General features: G+C 33.7%; 1 protein-coding gene across 2 annotated transcripts in view; it reads right to left on the bottom strand.

Annotated features, from left to right (window-relative positions):
• Positions 1-2862: 2862 nt before the first annotated feature.
• The window catches only part of ANTXR2 (ANTXR cell adhesion molecule 2), a 159942-nt gene continuing 140265 nt past the window's right edge, over positions 2863-22539 (bottom strand). For both annotated transcript variants that reach the window (XM_038582324.1, XM_038582325.1), the window contains exon 17: positions 2863-7874. In XM_038582324.1, the coding sequence (XP_038438252.1) occupies positions 7836-7874 (39 nt within the window). In that variant the 3' untranslated portion in view covers positions 2863-7835. The remainder of the gene's footprint in view (positions 7875-22539) is intronic.

Genomic DNA, 22539 nt, shown 5'->3' with positions numbered 1-22539 from the left:
TTGCACCCTTTCCTCCCTACTCTATGCTTCAAAATGGCAACATGCTGATACTGCTTAATGCCTCCGACATCTGCTCAATGACTTCTTTCCATCCTGAAGATATAGTAAAAAAATTAAAAATTCTAATTTTTAAATTAAAATGGCCCTACATCTTCTAATCCCTTCCTAAACCACCCTGCCCCATCTTTCCCCACTCTTTTTGGCTCTCTTTTCTGTATTTCATATTTCTTGGTCCTCACAGATCGCCTGTTTCTATTAACTCTAGGGCATGCTTTTCCACGGTCCATAGCATTCTTCTTTCCTTCCCCTTTTGTGTCCTTATCCTTCAAAGTTCTAGTTTTTCCCTGGCTTCTAGTTTTTCCCGGAAACCCACAACCCTATTAAATCATCGGTGTTTGCAACCACAGCACTCACACATTTAAAATACTCATCCCATTTGTTACCTATGCACTGAAGGTCTTTTCTTCTCCACTAGAATAAGCTAAGCTTATTCATTATACTACTTCCCTAGTGATCCACATATTGTCTGGCCCTCAGTAGGAATTCAGTAATTATCTGTTGAATTTTGGTTGTGGAATATATGTTCTGGAGGGACATCATACTTGGTCCTATACATATATATATATGACCTAATACATTATGTATTATATATATGCACCCCTACAAATACGTTTACACACACACACACACACACACACATATACATACAATGCATGAGAAGATTGTGACTAATGACCTATGTAAACACAGGGTGTGCCACATGTGAATGCCACATGATTTAGAACTAAATAGTTAAAATACAATAATTTAAGAAATGTTTAACGAGTTCATTTTATATGTGTATTACTGATGTTAGTAACATCAACTTATTTTTTGTCCTTTGTCTCTAGTGGTATTTCCATATCTTCTAAATAGATTTTCAGTAGGACAGCAGAAAGTATCACAGAGACTAAATCTAGGTTAACTTCTGGGCTTGTTTGGAAAGGCCAGGTAAATTCTCCAGAGGCAACAAAAAAACTGCCCATATGCTTCTCAGCCTTGTGCAAGGTTTATCATCTGGCAAAAAAATCTTCGAAGAATTTATTCTCTGGCATTTTTCCTTTTCTGAGAAAAATTTCGAGCAAAATATGAAGTAGAATGGGGACAAATGGAATTCCTCCGAAAACAAAATCACTTGTGTGATGACAAGATCTATAGAACATGGACAGGCAAGGATTTAATGGAGACGGTTGAATTCAACTTGTATTTTCTTAGGGTGTTAGATACAAGGGAAAAATTTTAATGAAAGGTAGATCAGTCTAATCTTTGTGGCAGGCTGAATAATGCCCCACAAGACATCCATATTCTACTCTCCAGAACCTGTGACTGTTACTGCTCATGGCAAAGGGACTCTGCAGATGGGATGATGGGAAGGGTTTTGAGGAAAGAAATCAGGAAAACAAAAGGTGATGTGATGATTGTAGCAGAGGTTGGACTGATACGTTTTGAAGGTGGAAGAAGGGGCCACAAGCCAACAGGTGGCCACTAGAGGCTGAAAAAGACAAGAAAACAAGTTCTCTTCTCAGAGCCTCCAGAAGGAACTAATGCTGCTGAAATTTTTTTAGTACATCGAAAGGGATTTTGGACTTCTGACCTCCAGACTGTTAAGAGAAGACGTTTGTGTTGTTTTAAGTAACTGAGTTTGTGGTAATTTGCGATAGAAGCAATAGAAAAGTAATACAAGCCCTCTCTTCTCAGTGTAATTGATACTAAGAACATTTTTTCAAAGTTGGAAATTATAAACACATGCATAATGACCTTGGGTTGAGACTAGTGGACTGATTTTTGGAGAGTTGAGGGAAATCTTTTCTAAAGCACAGTAATCCCTTCCATTTTATACAAATGTACTTAATTAGAAAAATTAGAAAAAATAACTTGGTGACTATACTATTTTTACCCTATCAGCACAATAGATTTAGTAATTTTGAAACCACTTGTGAACTGGTCTTTATCATTTGAATTAAATGTTTTTAAATCATTGATATAAATAAATCATTTCAGTGCTTTCTGGATGGTGGCAGGAATAGAGAGATACTGAACAAACATTAATGCCACTGTGATTTTCTTCTGTTTTTAGTGTTGTGCCATATTTAATCATACCAATATCCTTTAAAATGAGATAAAACACACCAAATATTGAGTAATATAGTCTTTGATATCCTCTTTAAGAAACATATTTAAAATCTTTTCAATCTATCTGAAATATTCAGCTCCTTATGAAGAATCCCAAGATGTTAATTTAAAAAGTCCTGGAACTTTTGCCCATTTTTTTTTTTTTAAACATTAAGAATTTGTTGACGATTTTTTACACTTGAACATATTGTTTAAAATATAATCTTTCTTTCCAGGTGACAGGCTCACACAAACAAAGTATTTAAAGAAGATGAAGGTCTGTCATTACTCTAATTATCAGAGACTTTTAGGATTATAGGATGTTAAAAAAAGATCTCAAAAGAATACTTTAGTGTGATAATGATAATCCTCTCGTTCACATCAGAATTTCAACTGGCAAAAATTCTGTTTACAGGTGTCATCTGGTAGAACTAGTCAATCTTATTTTATGAGTTTTTCTTTCCCCAGTTACTTCCACAAATCAGATGGTGGAGTACAAAAGCATGGCTAGAGATTTACATTCGCTTCTAATTTAGCACATGATGTAACAATTTCCTTTTTCTATTATCTAAGACTTTGGAAGCTCTCTGTTCCTTTGTTTTGCATCTACATTGTTCAATCACCTTGCCTTTTGGGCATTACCTTTTGGATAATATATATATTCTACAAGATTAACTAATGTTCCTAAACAAATTGAGATCTACTTAAATGTACATATTAATAACGTTTACAATTTATTTTGGATTAACCACTGACATTTACAATCTTGCAAATACAATTCACCCAAAACATAACTTTATAGCAATTAAGGAGACGTTAAGCATCCTTTTTAAATTCTTAGTTCCATAGTTTTCTCCTACAACAAAACAGTGGTAATTTTGTCAAAGTTTAGCAATTCTAATATACTGCATATCCTAAGTATTATTCAAATTAGTGAGTAAAATGTTTTCCATTTAATACTTCCTATGGGGAACATAGCAGTTATTGTCAATTAAGATTGTTTTCCAATTTTCACTAAGGAAAGAAAAGCTTAATAATGTAACTTTCTGCAGTGTAAAAAGTACATCATTAAAATCGGTAGCATAAATATATTGTAACAATGTCTATACATATTTAAATATGCCTTTGAGAACTTGGTATGACTGTAAAGTCAGAGTAAAATACACAGATAGATATACTTCCCAATACTTTTTACTCGTTTCAAAGATTTCATCAAATATAAATTTTATTATCAGTTGCCTCTTTGACAAATTCTAATTGTAATAAATTAACTGAGAAATTACTCTATTATGAACAATTATAAAATTATGTACTATGGTTCAATGTCTTTTTGGTAACTAAATGGCAGTTTACGGAGCTAATATTGCTGTGCTCTCCAAATGAGGCCAGTCATTAAAAATATGAGATACATAAATACTAAAACTTCCAATATGACTATATTCACAGAAATATTGTCCCTGCTGGAAGGACCTTGAGACATCTCCTGTCCATCTCTAGTCTATGGTTGAGAAGCTCATCAGTTCAATTTCAGCAAGTTAGTTGTGGCGAGCTCTATGGGCTAAGCCATTCATCGCCTGTTTCCTAAGCGAAGATGATGTGTAGCATGTCATACTGACTCTCTCTCAAACACATACATTACCTTAATATAGGTCTTGTAAAGTAATCTAAATAAGCACATTTTAATATAAACTTGCATGTTCTACTGTGTAGGTTTTTTTATCATCGTTTTCTTTTGGCAGAACCGCACAAAAATATATTTTAGAAAAAAACAGCCCAGGGTTTGCTGCATTATGAGTTCTCACGATTATTTTCCTTTGCTTAATTTGACTGAATTATACCCTAGAAAGTGTAGGAATATACCGAAATTGAAGTGTTCTTAGAAATATGCCATAGAAATTCTCCAAGAAAAATATTAATCTAACCCCAAAACTAGAATACATGGCTGTACTCAACTTCATTATCAGCGAATAGACATTGTCTAGCCTCATCTGTCTTTCTTTTCTTAAATATATGACAGATACACCACTTATTCTGATTCTACATTATATATTTCCTTTCATATTTAAAGAATGTATATATTTCTCTCCTGAATTACATACCCACCAAATTTTTTTTTAGTAATATAACACTAATAAACTTCCTAAAGTAGAGCTGTCCGAAACCTAGTAAACGTGACAGGCTTTGTCATAGAAGAGGGTTACAGTGCTTTACAATGCTTATAAATGTGACCTAATTATATTTTGTTCTCTTAAATTCAAAGATGATGTATAGAAACTGATGAATCAAAACATGTTTTAGATACCTTTTGGCCATAATATAGACAGTGTTTTTAGAAATAAATTAATAAATTGCTTCTGAGCAGTAAACAATGGTCAGTGATATTTAGATAATAAAGTTATTAACTTCAGAGACACCCAGATCTTATATCCAGTAAGGATTTATTAGAAAAACAAATATTAAATAATTTATGATTTAAAATGGTTCAAATAAAGATCTGAGGGAGAATATAATCAAATCATTTCTCAAACAATTTGAAATATAGAAGGCTTAAGCCTTCTGTATTTCTGCCAAAATAAGAATTATCTATAGGTGACAGATGCTGCTCCCTACTTAATGGAGGGTCTCAATTTTTACTCTGCATCTCATTGGGAAGGAAATATAAATTTTTAAAATAGAATTAACTTGGGGAAAGGCATCAGTGCTGCAACTCTTAGCACCAAATGTTTTTTCTTGGAGCACCAAATGCTTTAAGGAAAACATTCCAAGTATCAAAGTTTTCAGATAGATAAATATTTATGGATCAAATCCATAAAGAACAGACATTGTTATGAAATATATATAGATGCCTTCAAAACTTTCTTTCCAGGCAGAGTAGACACATAAGTTAGGAATCATTTCCCACTTAATTGTTGTTGCAACCTTATGCAACACAAATGGATTATGGATAAAGACTTACTTGTTTATACATAGAAAGTAGATCTTGACTGACATTAGGTCCAAAAAATTAAATAGGAACTATTTCTCTCTATAAAATATTAAAAATGTTATTAAACTTATAGAAATGGCTTTTATTCTAACCTTTTATTTTCCTGTTTAGGAGATATAGAGGTTTTTTATTTAGTTCTTTGGTGAGTAAACAGCTCCCTTTCAAAGAAGATTCTTCTACATGCTAGATGGCAAAATGAGAGAAAAGAGCATAGATCTGGTTTCATGTCCTTAAGTGCAATGAAATTCCGTCTATCTTTGAACTTTATGAATGGTACTTTTTTAGTGTACATATAAACCGTTGCCTCTCCCTCTTCACTGAGAACTCTTCATAGTGGTATTAGAACTGGAAACCTATTTATGTTACAATCTACAGAAAGCTATTTTGTCCTCTAAAGACAGAAGTCTACTTTCATTGTTCATGTAGCAAAATACAAATGCCATGATAGTAGACAAATTCCAAGTGACTACCAAAGAAACAGCCTTAGCTTCTGTAGAATCTTTGGTGCTCTTAAATATCATTTATGGGTGTGCACAGACCAGAAAAGAAGCACCAAAATTTAAGAAGACAACAATAAGTGCTGTGCCAGATGCAAAGCTAGAACAAAGGTCTATGAGAAGAACTCATTGGGCGTATATCAGGCTTCCAAGTCACACTTGTAGACATGGATTTTTAATGCCAATAGTATCATTTGTGAACATTAAGCGACATCTTAGAACTGGGTATCATTCCGTCCTGAAACTAATCAGGACAATTATATATTTAGCCAAACAAAGCTTGAGTGTATGTGGGCTTACAATAAAATGGTAGCAGAGGCACAGGTAAAATTTTATTTCTGAGTATGCAGACACATGACTTTGGATCCAGCCAGCCAGTGACATAAATAAACTTGAGCAAAAGATTCAAGCTAGACAATATGCATATATATATATACAAATATATATATTTGTGTGTGTGAGTAAGGCTTCTTGGATCAGTGTCACAAATCTGGACACCAACCAACAGAATCACTCCCGTCCTCTGAAATTTCCATTAAGAGCACAATGGGGGTAATTACACTGGGATGTTCCAAATCGCTCTTTCCATCCTGTGCACTTACATGCCCGCCAAACATGAAACGTTCGCCTTCTCCCTTCCAATGTGATGGTTGTTGAACTTATTTTTAGTGTCATTTGATAAGCCTTTGTGCTCGCAGAGAGACATCCCACTGACCCAGCCACTGGTCATTGTCTATCCCAGTTCACATCAAAGCAGGCGCGCTTTGTCAGGTTTCGAGTCGAATATCCATTTCGCATCTGAAGTACAGTATCGAAAGTGACTAGATCATTTGAGCTTTTTTCTTCAGCTGCTGCCTCCTCCCTCCCCCATAGTGTTTCCACTCACGCTAACATAATTTGGCATCGTCGACGTGACACGATGGTGGGTTTTCTAAAGAATTATAATACATACATTTCGATGTTTTGAGGTGGCGGACCCTCCTGAAAATTTAATTTATAAATTGATGAGAGGAGGTCTTTTTCTTTCTCTACTGAATCATCACCAAGGTAAGAGTGCCCCTCAAAATCCAAGTAATGCGCATACAGTAATAGGTCATTCAATGTCAAAAGACATAAAAAAGATGAGCAAAATCTTCACAGGCTGCTGCTTGCTGTTGCCTTTAATTATATTAATTAAACTTTGAAATTTTCATGCAAAGAGAGTTGCTGGCTTGTGACGCTGAAGAGCCCTTGGAGACTTGGAGGAAGGAAAAACCCTGAGCAGAAGCTTTGTGGTTACTGCTTCCTTTAAATTAAAAGCAAAACTAAGTCCCGGTATGTTTACAGATATTAATGCTTTATGCACTACTACACCCTAAACATTGAGAGTGGGGATAAATCTACCATCCCAGGGATAAGTTCTCAAAGCACAAGTCCCTTAAACTCCACTTAAGATCCCTGGTTAGAGGCCGTCTTCCTATGGAATAATGCTCTATTAATTTTCTTCTTTTCCCAAGTGCATAGTGAAAGAAAGGTGTTTTCAAACACTAAAGGGCAAAATCTTGCTTGCTACCAATACCTTGAGGCGTCCTGTCTACATTTTGTCATGCGTGTGCACTTTTCAGTGTTAGAATGACAAGATTGCCCAGTCAGAGGCTTCCTGTAAGGCACACTGTGATAGGGACTTGGGAGGATTTTGTAATCTGACATAGTTATAAGGCAATGGACCTGTATCTGCTTGGCTGGTGGGAAATTTCATACCCTGCCTGTAGCTAACAATCTTGTGATGTGAAAACACAAGTGCCATGTCTCCTTGTAAAAGACTCCTCTCTCCATTACAGATCCATCACGGCCAGTTGTTCTATGGTCCCCGTTTTGATATCATCTTCATGCTGTTGCTTTTTCCTCCTCTCCACATTCCAACAAACTTGCTTATATAAAACATAGCATGTAGATTAACATTAGTCTTTATTTTCAATGTCATGAATCATGAGCTACCACTGGGTTTCATCAATTCTTGTGTAGATGGCAGAACAAGTATTTAAAAATGTTTGGTGCAAGCAAAGCAGAAGGCAGAGAAAACATTTCCTGACTGAGAAGAATAAAGCTGTTCTTCCAAAATCTTCTGAAATGTACTTATTACTATTTTTTTTTTTCATTTGGTTGGAAATCAGCAGTGTGAAGATGTATCTTCATACCTCCTTGGTCTTCCTGCTTTCCTTTTACTGAGATGGAACTCGGGAGAAGTTTATGCACCGGCCCTAGAAAAGAAAAAAAAAATCAATATTGAAATATTAAAGCAATTATAAAAGCATAAGAATACCTAGTTTTACTACCACAATAATAAACAATTACTCAAGAACAGGTCAATGTTAAGATAAACCATGAAGTCATATTTATCCTCCTCAGATCAAAGCATGGTGGTTCATTCAGATCTTTTCCATACCAAGTTCATCTACAATGGTATGGTAAAATTAGAGTGCAAAAAAAGCTATGTAAAATAGAACTATGTTATTGCTATTTAAAGTACAGCATTACTATCTTAGCAATAAAAATATCAAAGCCAAACCCTATGTTTCCTTCTATAATGGATTTAAATGAAAGCACTCCTTTATGCAATCTGGTGCTTTTAAAACTGATATAAAACTGGTGCTTCTAAAATGCATACATGAGAAATGTACTTGAGAAGTATTAAGAGGCTGAGGATAAGGAGTCAGGGAGAAAGGGAAGAGATGCCATCTCTTTGTGATTCCATTTTATAATAGGCTTCTTTAAAAGACTTAGAAAAATAGTCCTCTGTTGTTGACCATTTCCCTGTGCACAACTACACATCATCATTACGTGTCCTCTCCAAATTGTAACTATTTATTTTCATTCCACATTTTCAAAGAGACTTTGGCATTCTAATTCCGTAGCACTTCAAGAAAAGCTAGGGAGACACATTGTTTCATATGTAATTGTAAATAATCCAAGAATTATTTGAAAACAAAGTTTTCAATTATTGGTAAAGGATCGCCTCTTTCCCTCTCCTTAGTATGACCCTGCTGATACCCTGTACCACACAAATCACATTCAGATTTCTCAACAGGCCAAAAGCTCACATACCACTTTCTAGTTTAGGGTAAGGATTATCATCTTATTGAGACTTTCCTATTTGTCATAATATGTGCTCTCTAACTTCAGATTTTAGAACTTCTCTTTATTTCTCTCTAAATGTGAATAATATGTTTGTTTTAAATATCAAATACAGGATAATATTAAAAAAGAACAACAAATATTGTTGGAGAAGAAAGACTGGAACATCAAAACAGGATTTTGGTCCATCTTCTTCTCAAAAATGTCTGCTAAATAAAAGTAGATATTTCAGAAATTAATGAAGAAGGAGAAAAGCCAAAAAGCAAACTAGTTTCCATTAACTTTTGGCTAAAGGCAGACACATTCACCAAATTATGTATCTTCTAAATAATTCTGGAGGCAACATTACTATCATAATTGTCAATTTTATTACTTACTTCATACCTGATATCTACAAATAATATCTGTGCAAAAGGGAGTTTGAGAAAAGCAGAGAGAAGATATGAGAATGAGGTTGAAATTCCATGGTAATGCAATGGTCTCAGGTCATGCACTCAGACTATATTTTTGTATTGTCTTGAACTTTCAAACAAGATCTTTAAAATGACTATTAAGTAAAAAGATGCTTTTCTCCAGATTAGCTAAGTATGACACCAAAAGCCATGGAAACATTAAAAATGTTATTTTTATTTCATATCCCCTTTCTAATTTTTCAAGGGGGGAACAGGTAGGAAAAATGACATGATTAATAAATATTTGAACAGAGCAATAAAACAATGCTTCTAAGCCACAATAGTGTAACTATATATACAATAAGAAATAGATCTGACTAGAATAGAATGAACATCAAAAATACTATCTTCTGAAGTCTTTTGAGAAACCAACAAATACATGAAGAATTTTATTATGGCAACAAGGATATGAATTAATTGCACCTCTTTGTTGTGTATTTAATGGACCAAAAAAGTAAAAATTTTCTCTCTTCTGCATAATTTTGAAAAAAAGTTATCATGAATCTCTACTTTTACTTGAGTGTCATCGCTAATTAACTAGATCTGGATAGAGGGCCTCTTCTCTGATCACTTTTGTTCTACACATCAGATTAATCTTAGTGACTCTGATTCATATACTTTAAGCAATTAGATAGTTTAAAAAAATGAGATTCATAGTTCACCTGAATTCTTAAAATCACTTCAATGCCTAAATTATGCCAGACCTAATTATTTTTCATTTCATTTGGTGTCATTTAATTATAGACATAGAAACTCAAATGAAGAGGACCCTACTGATTTTAACTCTGAGGTCCTTATTTCCACTCTTCCAAAGTTTGGGATTAAGTACTGATCATCAGCTGTCAAATGTCTAAAAAAAACTGTTAAATCAACATATCATCCTGTGTTTTAACACACGTTCATTAACAAAAAAATAAAAATAAAAACAAATAACCTTTCCCCCTCCTAATCAAGGACTCGATATTTTTCACTTTTTATCAAGAGTTGATCATGTGGGGGTGTATTTTTATTTTATAGAACTCTAACAGATGGTAACCTGGAGGAGTTATGTTCAAGAGTTACTTTCTCTGTTAAACATTACCCTGTTCTCCCAGTCAAGGGGCTCTTTCCCTCAAAATTCCCATAGCATTTCCATTATAGCCAAACCACATTATGTAGTAATTGTCTGCTTGAATATCTAAAAAGAAAGGTAACAGTGATTAAGTCTAAGGTTTCCACAGCCCAAGGTATGTAACGCAGCTTTGCCACTTGTTAACTGTGTGACTGTGGGCAACTCATTTATATCCTGTGTGCCTCAGTTTCCTGATCAGTACAATAAGAAATAAAAATCGGACCCATTCTTAGGACTGCTATAAAGATTGTATCAATTAATATGCAGAGGGCACTTAGAATACTACCTTGCACTTAGTAAACTCTCAATAAAAAATAGGTACCCATTATCCATACCTCCTCTACAATGTCATCGCAGTGTCTAACAGAGCAAACTGATAATAAATACTCACTTAGGAACAAATGGATGGATGATGAACATATAAATAAATAAATACATAATGACTAGACCTCAAAAATAGGAAGACAGAAGTGTAAGTTTGAAAGAGAAAAAGGATTACCAAGGAGAAAAATATAGCCATGGGAAAGGCTAGAAGAAAATAGAAACTGGAAGAGAACAGCCCTAAAGATGAAAGGATAAAAATGGAGTAATTAAGAAAAAAAGAAAACTATTGGCTAGAATAGGGAATTTTTACTCAGTACTCCACCAGAGGAGTATTATTCCTAGAGGAGTATTATTCCTAGAGGAATCTGCCAATTACTCTTACTCTTAGGGTAACCTCCAACAACCACTGTGCCAAAGTGTTTCAGCATTCCATGTTTCCATAGTTGAATCTGTTTACTTGTCTCTGGATTATATTCATTTAACATCCTGGTTGAGCCCATCCAAAGCAATTCTACTCAAGAGTACATGGGTATGACACAAACCAATGACCAAAATATCTTACAACCTAGTTAGCATTTTCATTCTTATGATACACAGCTCTAAGAGTTTCCATGAAATGCCTGTTCAAGCACTTGTTCAGGTCACAAACAGCAACGTAACTTTTAAAAATGCATGTGTGTGTGCTCACATGTGTACACACAGCCCATCTCAAGTGCTATGCATACTGGGATTGATTTACATAAAAATATAGGGAGCTCTTCAATTTTCATACCACATCAATCTTTCTAACCATTTCCCTAGTAGCTAGGACATATATTTCTCCATTCAATGTAACAGATTCATACCTCAGGCACTAATAATGGTAACTTTGGAATCATTTCTCTCCAGATCAGTTGGCAAAACTATCTTGAAGAGGTAAGTTCTAAGTGAAATGCTAGCCATCTAGTTCTCTAGGTTGAGTTTTCCACACAATGAAGTCCCTGAAGACCCCTGGGTTCTACAAGGTGCCTCGGGGGGTTACCGTGGCTGGTAAGGTACACAGGATGGGAATGAGCAGGCACAATGCAGCCTCTCAATGCTCATTTGGCTCAAAGAACACAATCTCACCTACCTTTAAAACTGTAATTCACTAAAAGATTTTGTTTATGTTTCCATTAAAAATGTATTTTGATAACTATTATTCAAGATATTCCTGCCTATGTTAAGGGCAGGTCACCAATAAACTATTTACATACCCGAACTTGGTTTCTTTACATACCTGAACTTAGAAGTGCCTTCCTACATCTAGATCTACGACACCATTTCCTCAACCTGTGGTCATATGAAGAGCCCAGATGACTTCTGGTCATATAAAGAATTTTTTATTTTGGAAAATTGCTACTGAGGACACAGATATTAAAGGATCAATTCTTAAGATTAAGTGCCAGCTAGAAAAAAGCTTGTCACTTCCGTTAAGTTTATGCACTTCCTTTATATTCTATAATGGCAGCCATGACTCAGCCCTTCTCTTTGTGATTTGGGTTTCAAAAAGCTCAGGCATATGATGTACTAGAAGTTTTGCTGCCCTTAGTGTTCACTTTCTGGTATAGCCCTATCTTGACTTCAGCCCATAATTATTTATTTTTTATTCTGAAATTTTATGATAGGTTTTTTTCTTTAGAAGTAGACCAGCTATAAGTAAATGTAAACTAATATACATACTTCTTTCTTAAATCTCAACTTTCTTATTTATGAAGGCTCCATATTCAGTTAAACCTTCAAAACCCCCCAACAAATAAATTATCTCAACTTCTACCTTATACAAAAAGATAATCTCAGGTCTACTTCCCTTCTTTGTTGCCTTTTCTTATTCTGATGGGACTTAATGAAGTACTCTGCAGACAGCTGATGTCAAATGAGGATTAATATGACTTAATCTGAGGTAACTTACATAATTAATATGAACTTGAAGTTTATACATGCAGGCATATTAAAACTATAATATTCTTCATAAAATCCCAGAAGTTCTCCTATAAGTAAATACCCTAAGTCTAAAAACTGCAAAACTTTACTTTGTTTTGGCTTCTAAAAAAAAATAAGTACAATACAATTCATTTTTTATAAACTTGAAATGTCTTAGCATACCAACTCCTCTCTTAGAGCAGAGCTCTGTGCAGAAGCTTTACTCCATTACCCACTTTCTCTCCACCTAAGAAGGAACAAAATGTACCCAGGATAAAACACAAATAAAATTTTGGTCGTAACAAAGTCTAAATTCACAATTGGAATCTGTCAGCTTTAGCTTCACTGAGGGACTTTCAGGCATTTAACAAGTATCTATTGGAGTAAGAAGTTCACTGATATTTCTCCAGAAATCCTTGTTGGCAATACCTTCCTTCTCTTGGGTCTCATCATAAGTAGAAATGGGAAATTGATGCTCAAAATAAAATTGCCTGGTGCTGTTACTACTTTGCACTTAACAAAATGAGAGATGAAAACAAGATAACAGTAGAAACTGATATATTTGCTGTTGGTTACGTATATAGACCACCAACTCTGCTGCAATCTTTGAAAACTGATTTCACCCATTCATTTTCACTGTAGCCAGGAACAGTAGTGTTAGCCAGAGCAAGTGCCATGTTTCCCATCTCTTGAGCATTAAAATTCTGCTGGCATTAACGTTAGTGAACTCCTTTACTAGCTATCTGCACAGGATATATTTCACTGCTATAACTGTTACAGTATTATGCTCACCTCATAAATATCCATTGACAAGCTGAAGCATACAACTGCACTTTAGTTTAGACTTTTCAAACACAGATAGCTGATTTATTTGTATCTCCATTTCTAAAAAGAATTTACTAAACCTTCATGTTTTGTGCAACTTTAAACAGTGATTCAAATTTCAAATTGTATACAAAGCACCCATGCATATAGAAACAGACACAAAACAATTCTAGAGGTCCAAGAAATCCTGCTTATCAGGTAAGAATGTCAACTTGAGGAAACAATAGGCTCTTTGGATGGAGATTTTCTGCAGCAACTGAAGATGCAAGACTGAAGAGAGGGCACAAACTATTATCTTTCTCTCTCATATATATGTGACAGAGATCTATCTATATATGAGATATAGAATATATATATATGAGGTAATATATATATGAGATTATATATATACACACACACACATATATATGAGATAATCTGTAGTATCCTCTGCTCAAACTAAAAGTGCAAGATTCTGAGCTGAAATATAAATTCCACATACTCTTTTGTAATGAAAGCTCAACCTATATATGCCCCATTTTACAGGAGAGACCACATACCACATGGATATTCAGTAGATGTCATGAAGTGAAGTGCTGAGTTTACTTGAGAAATTTACTTTCAAATGGTTTTTTTCCCCTTTTTATTCTATTATAGCATCTGCAAAATTTTAATGACTCTACACATACTGTTAACATTTACTTTGCAAATATTCAGTTCTCCCACTAGTTTTTCTTAAGATTCGGGAATATAGTTGGAAGCTAATAAAATATGCAATCCATACCTCATAATAATAATATATGAAATTGACCTTTCAAGATTATTACTTGTAAGATAGACAGACAGACATACAATTTTGGTAGTTTTTCCAAAAACATTGTTGGCAGTTCCTTCTTGAGCCTCATGATGGATTGTAATGGGGAAAAGGTACCCAAAAGAATCATATATGTAAAATCAGAACTCTGTACATCCTTTTAGGTGGGAACATCATAAGTAGTGTAGAAATAATTTCCCTTTTCCTAATCTCGATTAGAGTACTAATTGTATCTTAAGTCTTAAATCAACAGTAAAAAAAAAAGAAAAAAGAAAAATCTACTTAAAAATATAACTTAAAGCTACAGAAAAACAGTATATAAATTCCATACATGCACAGTGTAGCATTATGGGTATATAACAAAAGACTGAAACAATCCAAATATCCATTAGTAATGGACAAGATGAGTAAACTATGAGATACAGATAGATAATGGAATACTTATATTTTCAAATGGAAATCAAAAGCTAGTATTTGCCTTAAAAATAAAAATAGTTATTAACAGGTGCAAGGTGGGAATGGAAAAGGATGTAAATGAGATCTTTGAATAGATCTTGTTATGTGCTATCAAATGCAATAATAACTATTTTACATTAAAAATATTTAATAGAAAAGAAACTCCTACAAACTAAAACAGCCTTCACTATGAGCAAGTCAGAATGCTGCCCAAAACTGAGGACATGACAAAAAAGCTGAGAGAGACCCCTCATTATACACGAGGTTTTCCCTGAGAACAAAGAGATAGTCAACTGAAAGCTGGGAAGAAGTCAGGAAGGAAGAGAATTATTTCCCTCTCCAAAAGGACTTTCCCCAAGGGAAAGTAAACAGTTTGCTTTAGGTTTGGAGAATAAGAGAAATGAGAAAAATAATTCTGAGGGACCCAGGTCCTTTTACAATGATAAAGCAGCAGACTGATGAAACTTGGAAATAGGAGAACTGAGAAAAATCCCTCCAAGGTTCATGAGGCCTCTGACAATGCAAGGCATTGGTCAAAGGCTGGCGGCAGGAATTAAGATGGAAGCTTGTCTCTCAAGCTACAAAAGTGGCAGAAGGTGTGAGTGAGGAGATGGGATCCTAGCAGCTGGAGAGCAAAGAAAACCCCCCTGCAATCCAAAAATCTCACAGGTGGGCTGTATAGCAGAGAGAGAGAGAGAGAGCTCTGATGAAAAGAAATCCCTGACACTGCCCTCAAATGTTTAAAGCCAGTAGTGAACTAAAAATAACTAAGAAGGCAACAAACTGTGATCCAGCTCAGCTACAGATTGGCAACATGCCAGACGTAGTGATAAATGTTTCTACAGGTAAATATTATCTAGTCTCTATTTTTATGTACAATTCGCAGCACATAATAACAAATTGTGGTACACACACAGAAGCAGGAAAATATGGCCCATAATCAATGGGAAACAGTTAGTTTGGGTAAATCTGTAGTTAATAGATACAAACTTTAAAATAACTATGATAAAAATATTAGAAAGTCTAGTGAGAAAGATATAGGTAGCATGCATAAAAATATAGTAAATTTCAGGAGAAACTATAAATAATGAAATGGAAAAACTAGAGAGGAAAATGTAGTATCAGAATAATGTATTTTGGGACACCTGGGTGGTGCAGTCAGTTGAGCATCTGAACTCTTTCAGCTCAGGTCATGATCTCAGTGTTGTGAGATCAAGCCCTGCATCAGTCTCCGCACTCAGCACAGTCTTAAGCTGATTGTGGAGCCTGTTTGAGGTTTTATCTCCCTCTACATCTGCCCCTTCCTCCCTCTGTGCATGCACTCTCTCTCAAATAAAACTTTTAAAAAATGTTTTAGATTAATGTAAACATAGATGACATAGTAGAAGAAAATCTCATTGAACTTGAAGGTAGCGGAATAGAAATTGTTCAAACTGAAAAAAAAAATAATTAAAGAGAATCTAAGACTTGGAGGACCATATCTAACAGCTTAATGAAAAATTGGTGTTCCAGAAGAAAAGGAGAAATAATGTAGAAGAAAACCTTGAAAAAGTAATGGCTGAGAACATCCTTAAATTGATGAAAGTTGTAAACCTACAGATCAAAGAAACTTAGTAACCCTCAAGCAGAATAAGTACACAGAAAACTGCATCAAGAAACACCTAATAAAAGTTATGAAAACCAAAGGATATCATAAAAACATACCTCTCTGTTCCTCCTACCTTCCCCAGAGATTATATATAGAGAAAACACAAGCAGGACAGCCAACTTTCCATCAGCAACAGTGAAGGACAAAACACAATGGAACTCCCCTCAAAATTCTAACTGGGGTTGAGGAACGGAAGTCAACCTAAATTTCCATATCCAGAGAAAATATCCATTAAGAATGTAGGTAAAATAATCTGCAAAATGTGGAAGGGGCTAAAGTGTATTATGCTAAGTGAAATAAGACAGAGAAAGGCAAATACCGTATGATTTCATTCATATGTGGAATTTAAGAAACAAAACAGTTGAACACAGAGGAAGGGGGGGGGGGAGAGAAGGAGGCCAACCATAAGAGACCCTGAACTAGAGACAACAAACTGAGGGTTGATGAAGGGAAGGTGGTAGGCTAAATGGGTAATCTGTATTAAGGAGGGTACTTGTGATGAGGACCGGGTGTTGTATGTAAGTAATGAATCACTAAATTCTACACTTGAGACCAGCCTTACTATATATATTAACTAACTAGATTTTAAAAATTAAAAAGAAAAGATGTAGGCAAAGTAAAACCATTTAAGATATGCAAAACTTCACATAATTTTATCTACAATAGACCTCAACAATAACAAGTCCAAAAACTCTTGAAACCAAAGGAAAAGACATTATATGGAAGCCTAGAGTTGTAGGAAGAAATAAGGAAACAGAGGAGTAAATATGTGAATAAACAGGAAGTACAAAAATACAAAAGAAATTAAATTTCTTTATTACAATACGATTACTTAAAGCAAAAATATGTTATTGAATTCCTAACATATGTAGGATTAAAATATATGAAAATAAAAGCATACAAAGTTAGAGGAAATGGGGATCAAGTACTATAATGTTTATATATTGTTCTTAAACTACTATATTACTTGATAGCAAATTGTGAAAAGTTAAAACAGTATATTTATCTCTAGAGCAATCACAAAAAATAGTAGAAAAATATAGTGAAGAAAGAGAACATGAAATGGATTACAAAAAAATTACTGTTAACCCAAAAGAGGGCAGAGGAGAAACAGAATAAAGAATGGACAGAACAAATAGAAACAAAACATATAGATGTAATAACTGGAAAGAAACCTAAACAAATGAATTGGATACACAACTACACTCAGAAAAAAATATTATTTCAAGTGACTAAACCAGTATTTGGCCTGTATATCAACAATAGAATATAATCCAGGATAAATAGAGCAGCAAAGAAATGTTTTATTTCATTCATTAAACTTCATTTTACTATTTTATTATTATTTTGTAGCTATTTATATAATAGATTAGAGCAAATAAGTACTTTAGTATTGTTAAGGCCAAGACTTTTCATGTAAGAGAAAGGTGATGCAAGTATAAATTTAAATATTCAGGAAAATTTCTTAATGCTAAGTTAGAATTGAAAATATACCATAAACTCATGATTTTTTCAAAACTATTGAATTTTCTAGCCTTATGTGTTGAAATGCTTAGAAGTAATGACAGCCCAATAATAATTAGCACCCCTAATATCCAAAATGTGTTCTCTAAATACCATTATCTAGTAAAAACATCTAGTGTCCTTTGGAGTTGAATAGTTTAATCCAGTTTTAAAACAGAAAATGTAAAAGATGAGTCTGGGAAAAAAAATTAAAAAAAGATGAGTCTGGGACATATTCTGCCAAAATAAAATAAATTTATGAAACATTAACATAAGCCATGTCAAAAATATGTAATAACTAACATGACGGATCAGGCATTTGCCACCTGCTTTTCTCTGATCTATATTGACATACCTGATGGTAGAACAATTGATGTGATGCACTAGAAAGTGCACAACACCACTTATGAATAATCCCTGCTAAAAGAAAAAAGGCAAATCTGAATCAGAGTAAGGGGGTACAAAGTAGCAGTATATATGAGTGTGTGTTGGGAGACCAGTGCTGGAGGAGTTGTAACTGTATAAAAAAAAGTGTTCAAGGTAGCTCTTGAGCAGAGATTCAAAGGCAGTAGATGAAACAGTGACTACCCGGGGAAGGATAATCCTGTTAGAGAAACCAAGCACAAAGACCCTGGGATGAAAGCGTCTTTGGAATATCTATAGAGAAGCAATATAGGTGGCAGGTACAGATTGAGCAACAGAGAAACTGTTAGATGAGGTCAGAGATGAAGCAGAGACCCTATCATGCAAAGCCTTGTAAAGGGAACTATTACAAATCCTCCTTTTTAAAAGCAAAGTTACTAATTATACAAAGTTAACATCTGGATCCCTCTCATCTCTTTTACAGTAGATTGAGTTAAACTGTTAAATGAGTCACTTTTCAAAGTTCTTAAGAACTTTGTACCAAAATATCCTCCCTCCCCCTCTTACATACCCACAATTAACAGACAATATATCACAATAAAGAGCTCAAATTCTCACTATTATATCAAACAATGGCTAATTTAAAACTCAATCCATATTTGAATTACACATTTAGGAAATTTTTTTTAAAAAATCCAAATGAAAGCTATACTACACCACTATTATTTAATTACATGAGAAAGAGAATAAATTAATTTATTCAGTGTGGAAGAATGCTGCATGAAAATACTAATTTTCACTAGAGTATTTCTAGAGTTAAAATTTTATGTTACTATCACAGAGCAAAACTTTTACAAGTAATTTGCTTAATTTTTCCTAGAAATAAGGCATTGAGAAAGTCATTTGGCTTATCAAACTGCCTTTGGCACATTTAAGAGAAATCTCAAATACGTATTATATACATTAGCACTGAAAAACATTCACTGAGAGATTTTCCTAATGTATATGACTCTAGGGATGCAGTGATGTGTCTCTAGGTACCTTAAATTTCTGAGAATTAAATCCTCACTTTTGTGACCCTGAAATAGTATATGTTGTCCCACTTGAAAATTAATAACTAAAAATATGTTGATGATTTCAGCTTGCACTTGATTCAAACAAATTTTTATTAGCTCTATTTAGAAGAATTCACAGTTCTTTGGGTCATTTGTCAGATGGTTAAATTCTCAGCTAACATGAAACTAAGGATTTTTCAAAGAAAACCAATTACTGAAAACTTCACTTTAGGTTTTTAAATTGATAGTGTATGGATAATGTCAATTAAAGATACTTTATAGAAATGTACAGTTTTCAAAGCTTCACTGTGAAGGACAATTACAGATTACTCTCTTGAAGATTATAAACAAAAAAATTTTATGAAAAAATCTGCTTATCACTTTATCTGGAAAATCAGTTACTGTGAAACATTCTTCTTTTGCATGGCAAGTATTAAGTGAACTCATTCCTGGCATTCAGTCTTAATAAAAGACATATGTATATATTAAACTTTTGAGCAACAAATCTATGCTTTATTTATTTTTATCACATTTTGGAAAAACAATTTTAAACAGCTGAAGTTTTATATCTAATGAGAAGACATCCAAATCCCCAAAGTCATGATTTAATTTTGCTTCTTAGAGACTAATATTTAGATGTATGATATGAAATGATATATGCCTTTCTATAACACATAAGTAATGTGGATTAAAATTCTTCACATTATACCTCTACATTCTAGACTGCCAGCACAGCAGCCAAATGACTACATTTATTGCTAAATTTATACCAAGGAGAACAAAACTTCAAGTGGCACCTTAAATTGTATATATTGAAATTAGGCTGATAAGAGCATGAAGTCTCCCTGCTTCTATGTGCTGACACTTTTCAAATATAGCCACAGGGATTTATATTGCAAAGGTAGATAGCACTGTAACCCGTGATGTCAATTCACAGATTAGTTACAATACAATGCATTTAATGGGAATCCCTTACTCATAGTTTGAAAAGAAGCTAAATAGGAATTAATTCTGCCTCTTACTCAATACAAGCATTCCTAGTCTAAATAACATACTGACTAACAAGTTAGACTGACTCTTGAAAGAACTGTAGAAATATTAAACCATCTCAGAGATATATCCAACATAATTTATATATAATATTATATATTATATTATTATTATATATATAATATTATATATTATATATATTATTATATTGTTATTGGTTATAATATATAATATTATATATATAATATATCCAACATAATCCAACATAATTTCCCAAACAGAAAGAATAAACTTACAAAGTTTAAACATTTACACCCATTAAAAGCATACAGATGCATTCAAGTAAGTAAGCAAATATGACTTGATGTCATAGTGTTTCCAACTACTAATAACTTACTTGTGTGTAATAAATTACTTCTACATACAAAGGACAGTTTGCTTCTTGGTCCAGAGAACTCAAAAAAGCTGAAGATATGTACATTAAAGAGTCAAATAACAAAAAGTAATTGGTTTTGATTTTTAATCTCCATTTGACTGTCTATATGTAATTATTCAACATAAATCCCAGGACTAGAACCTGGAGTTTAGTCTATCTACAAATATTGGATCTAGTGTTTGCACAAAACAGATGATAGATGATAGATGATAGATGGATAGATAGCTAGATAAACAGATAGATAAGATATATAGATATACTAAAGTGAATATAGAGTCAATTTTCAGTTAGCTTAGAAAAATAAATTCTGATATTCTATGACAAAATGATTTTCTAAGCCAAAAATAATATTAGCCCAATATCTTATTCTACTACACAAAATAAAGACTCTGGATGATAGCAAAGTTTGTTCAGCATTACAACAGCCCTGCTAATTTATTTTTAATAAATAAATCTAAGTATTTCTTTAAGCTTCATGGTCTTTCCTTTTTTAAAAAAAAAAAAGATAAATGAATTCATTCATGAGAGACACATACAGAGGCAGAGACATAGGCAGAGGGAGAAGCAGCCTCCCCTTGGGGAGCCTGATGTTGGACTTGAACCCAGGACCCCACAATCATACCCTGAGCCAAAGGTGCACTGAGCCACCCAGGCGATACCCCCATTCATCTTCTTTCCTCAGACTGCAAGTTCCATGATGTTGTTTCCAATCATTTTGCAAATGCCTAGAAGAGTGTTCACCCTACAGTTTAAGTGCTTAACAATATTTGCTGACTTAATATCTACCAGATTTGAAATATTAAATTTGATCTACGCAGCCACTATCTCTCTGAAATATATAACTGATATCGAGAACCATACAAACATTGAGATAGTTCAAACTAACAATAGAAATGATTAGCAAGCTAGCTATAAAATAAAATAGGATGGTTCACTTATCTAAACATAGGAACACAAAACTTTAAAACTGTACTTCAATTTTTGCTAACCGACTTGTAATTAAACAATAGTGGCCATCACTCCATGGGCAAAAGTCTTCCTGGCTTATTTTGAGACATGAACATTCAAGTCATCATAGTTGCCCCATTTTCTGTATGCCAACCCAATGGGTAGGCCTAACAGGGAGATGGCTGAACTACAGGATAGAATTGTTCTAAGCTGGGAAACAAGTAGGCATCAGAGAGGAACTGAACTTGATGTCAATTTTAAATGGAGAGCAGATGGTAGAAAGTGAGGTCTGTTTCATGCCCAAAACCACCAAAAGAGAAGATAGAGATAAAAGCATATATTCTAAGTCCATTATGATTCTTAGATCTAAATCATCACATGTTTGACAAGCAGGAAGTAGTCGTTTCGAGCAACCTAACCACCTGCAAGCATATCATGAAGTAGTGAAACATTAAATCAATGCCTGGTTAATTCACTGATTTGCTGGGCATTTATTTTCCTTTATCTCTCAGTTATTCCCTGTCAAAGAAATCAATATTTGAAGACACATGATATTTCTTCACACAAGTGGCATACTACTTGCTATCTCTACATGTGTTAATAAAATTACAGAGGCTAAGTTATTCATCAAGGAGGGATTATTCTGCATTTTTTAGTTATTAACATCATTGAATTTGAAAACAATATAACCCAATTCATGCAGATTTTCCAAAACACATATTTTAAAACAATCTCAGTATCACTGGCATTTGCTGACAAATATGAAAAGTTAGGATTTAATTAATACTGGGCTATCAACAAGTAAAGATTTGGGCTTAAAAAGACTGAAAATATTCTTTAAAAGAATAAATACATCTTGATAAATCAATTTCAACTAATACATCTTATTTAAAATCAATGAGAATGTCTTTAATCTTCAATTCATTGTTGGAGTTGCTCTTCCTTT

The sequence above is a fragment of the Canis lupus genome, chromosome 32, assembly GCF_011100685.1.
Source record: "Canis lupus familiaris isolate Mischka breed German Shepherd chromosome 32, alternate assembly UU_Cfam_GSD_1.0, whole genome shotgun sequence".
Taxonomy (NCBI): Eukaryota; Metazoa; Chordata; class Mammalia; order Carnivora; family Canidae; genus Canis; species Canis lupus.
Note: the sequence above shows the minus strand (reverse complement) of the source record. Positions and strands in the feature narration are given on the sequence as shown.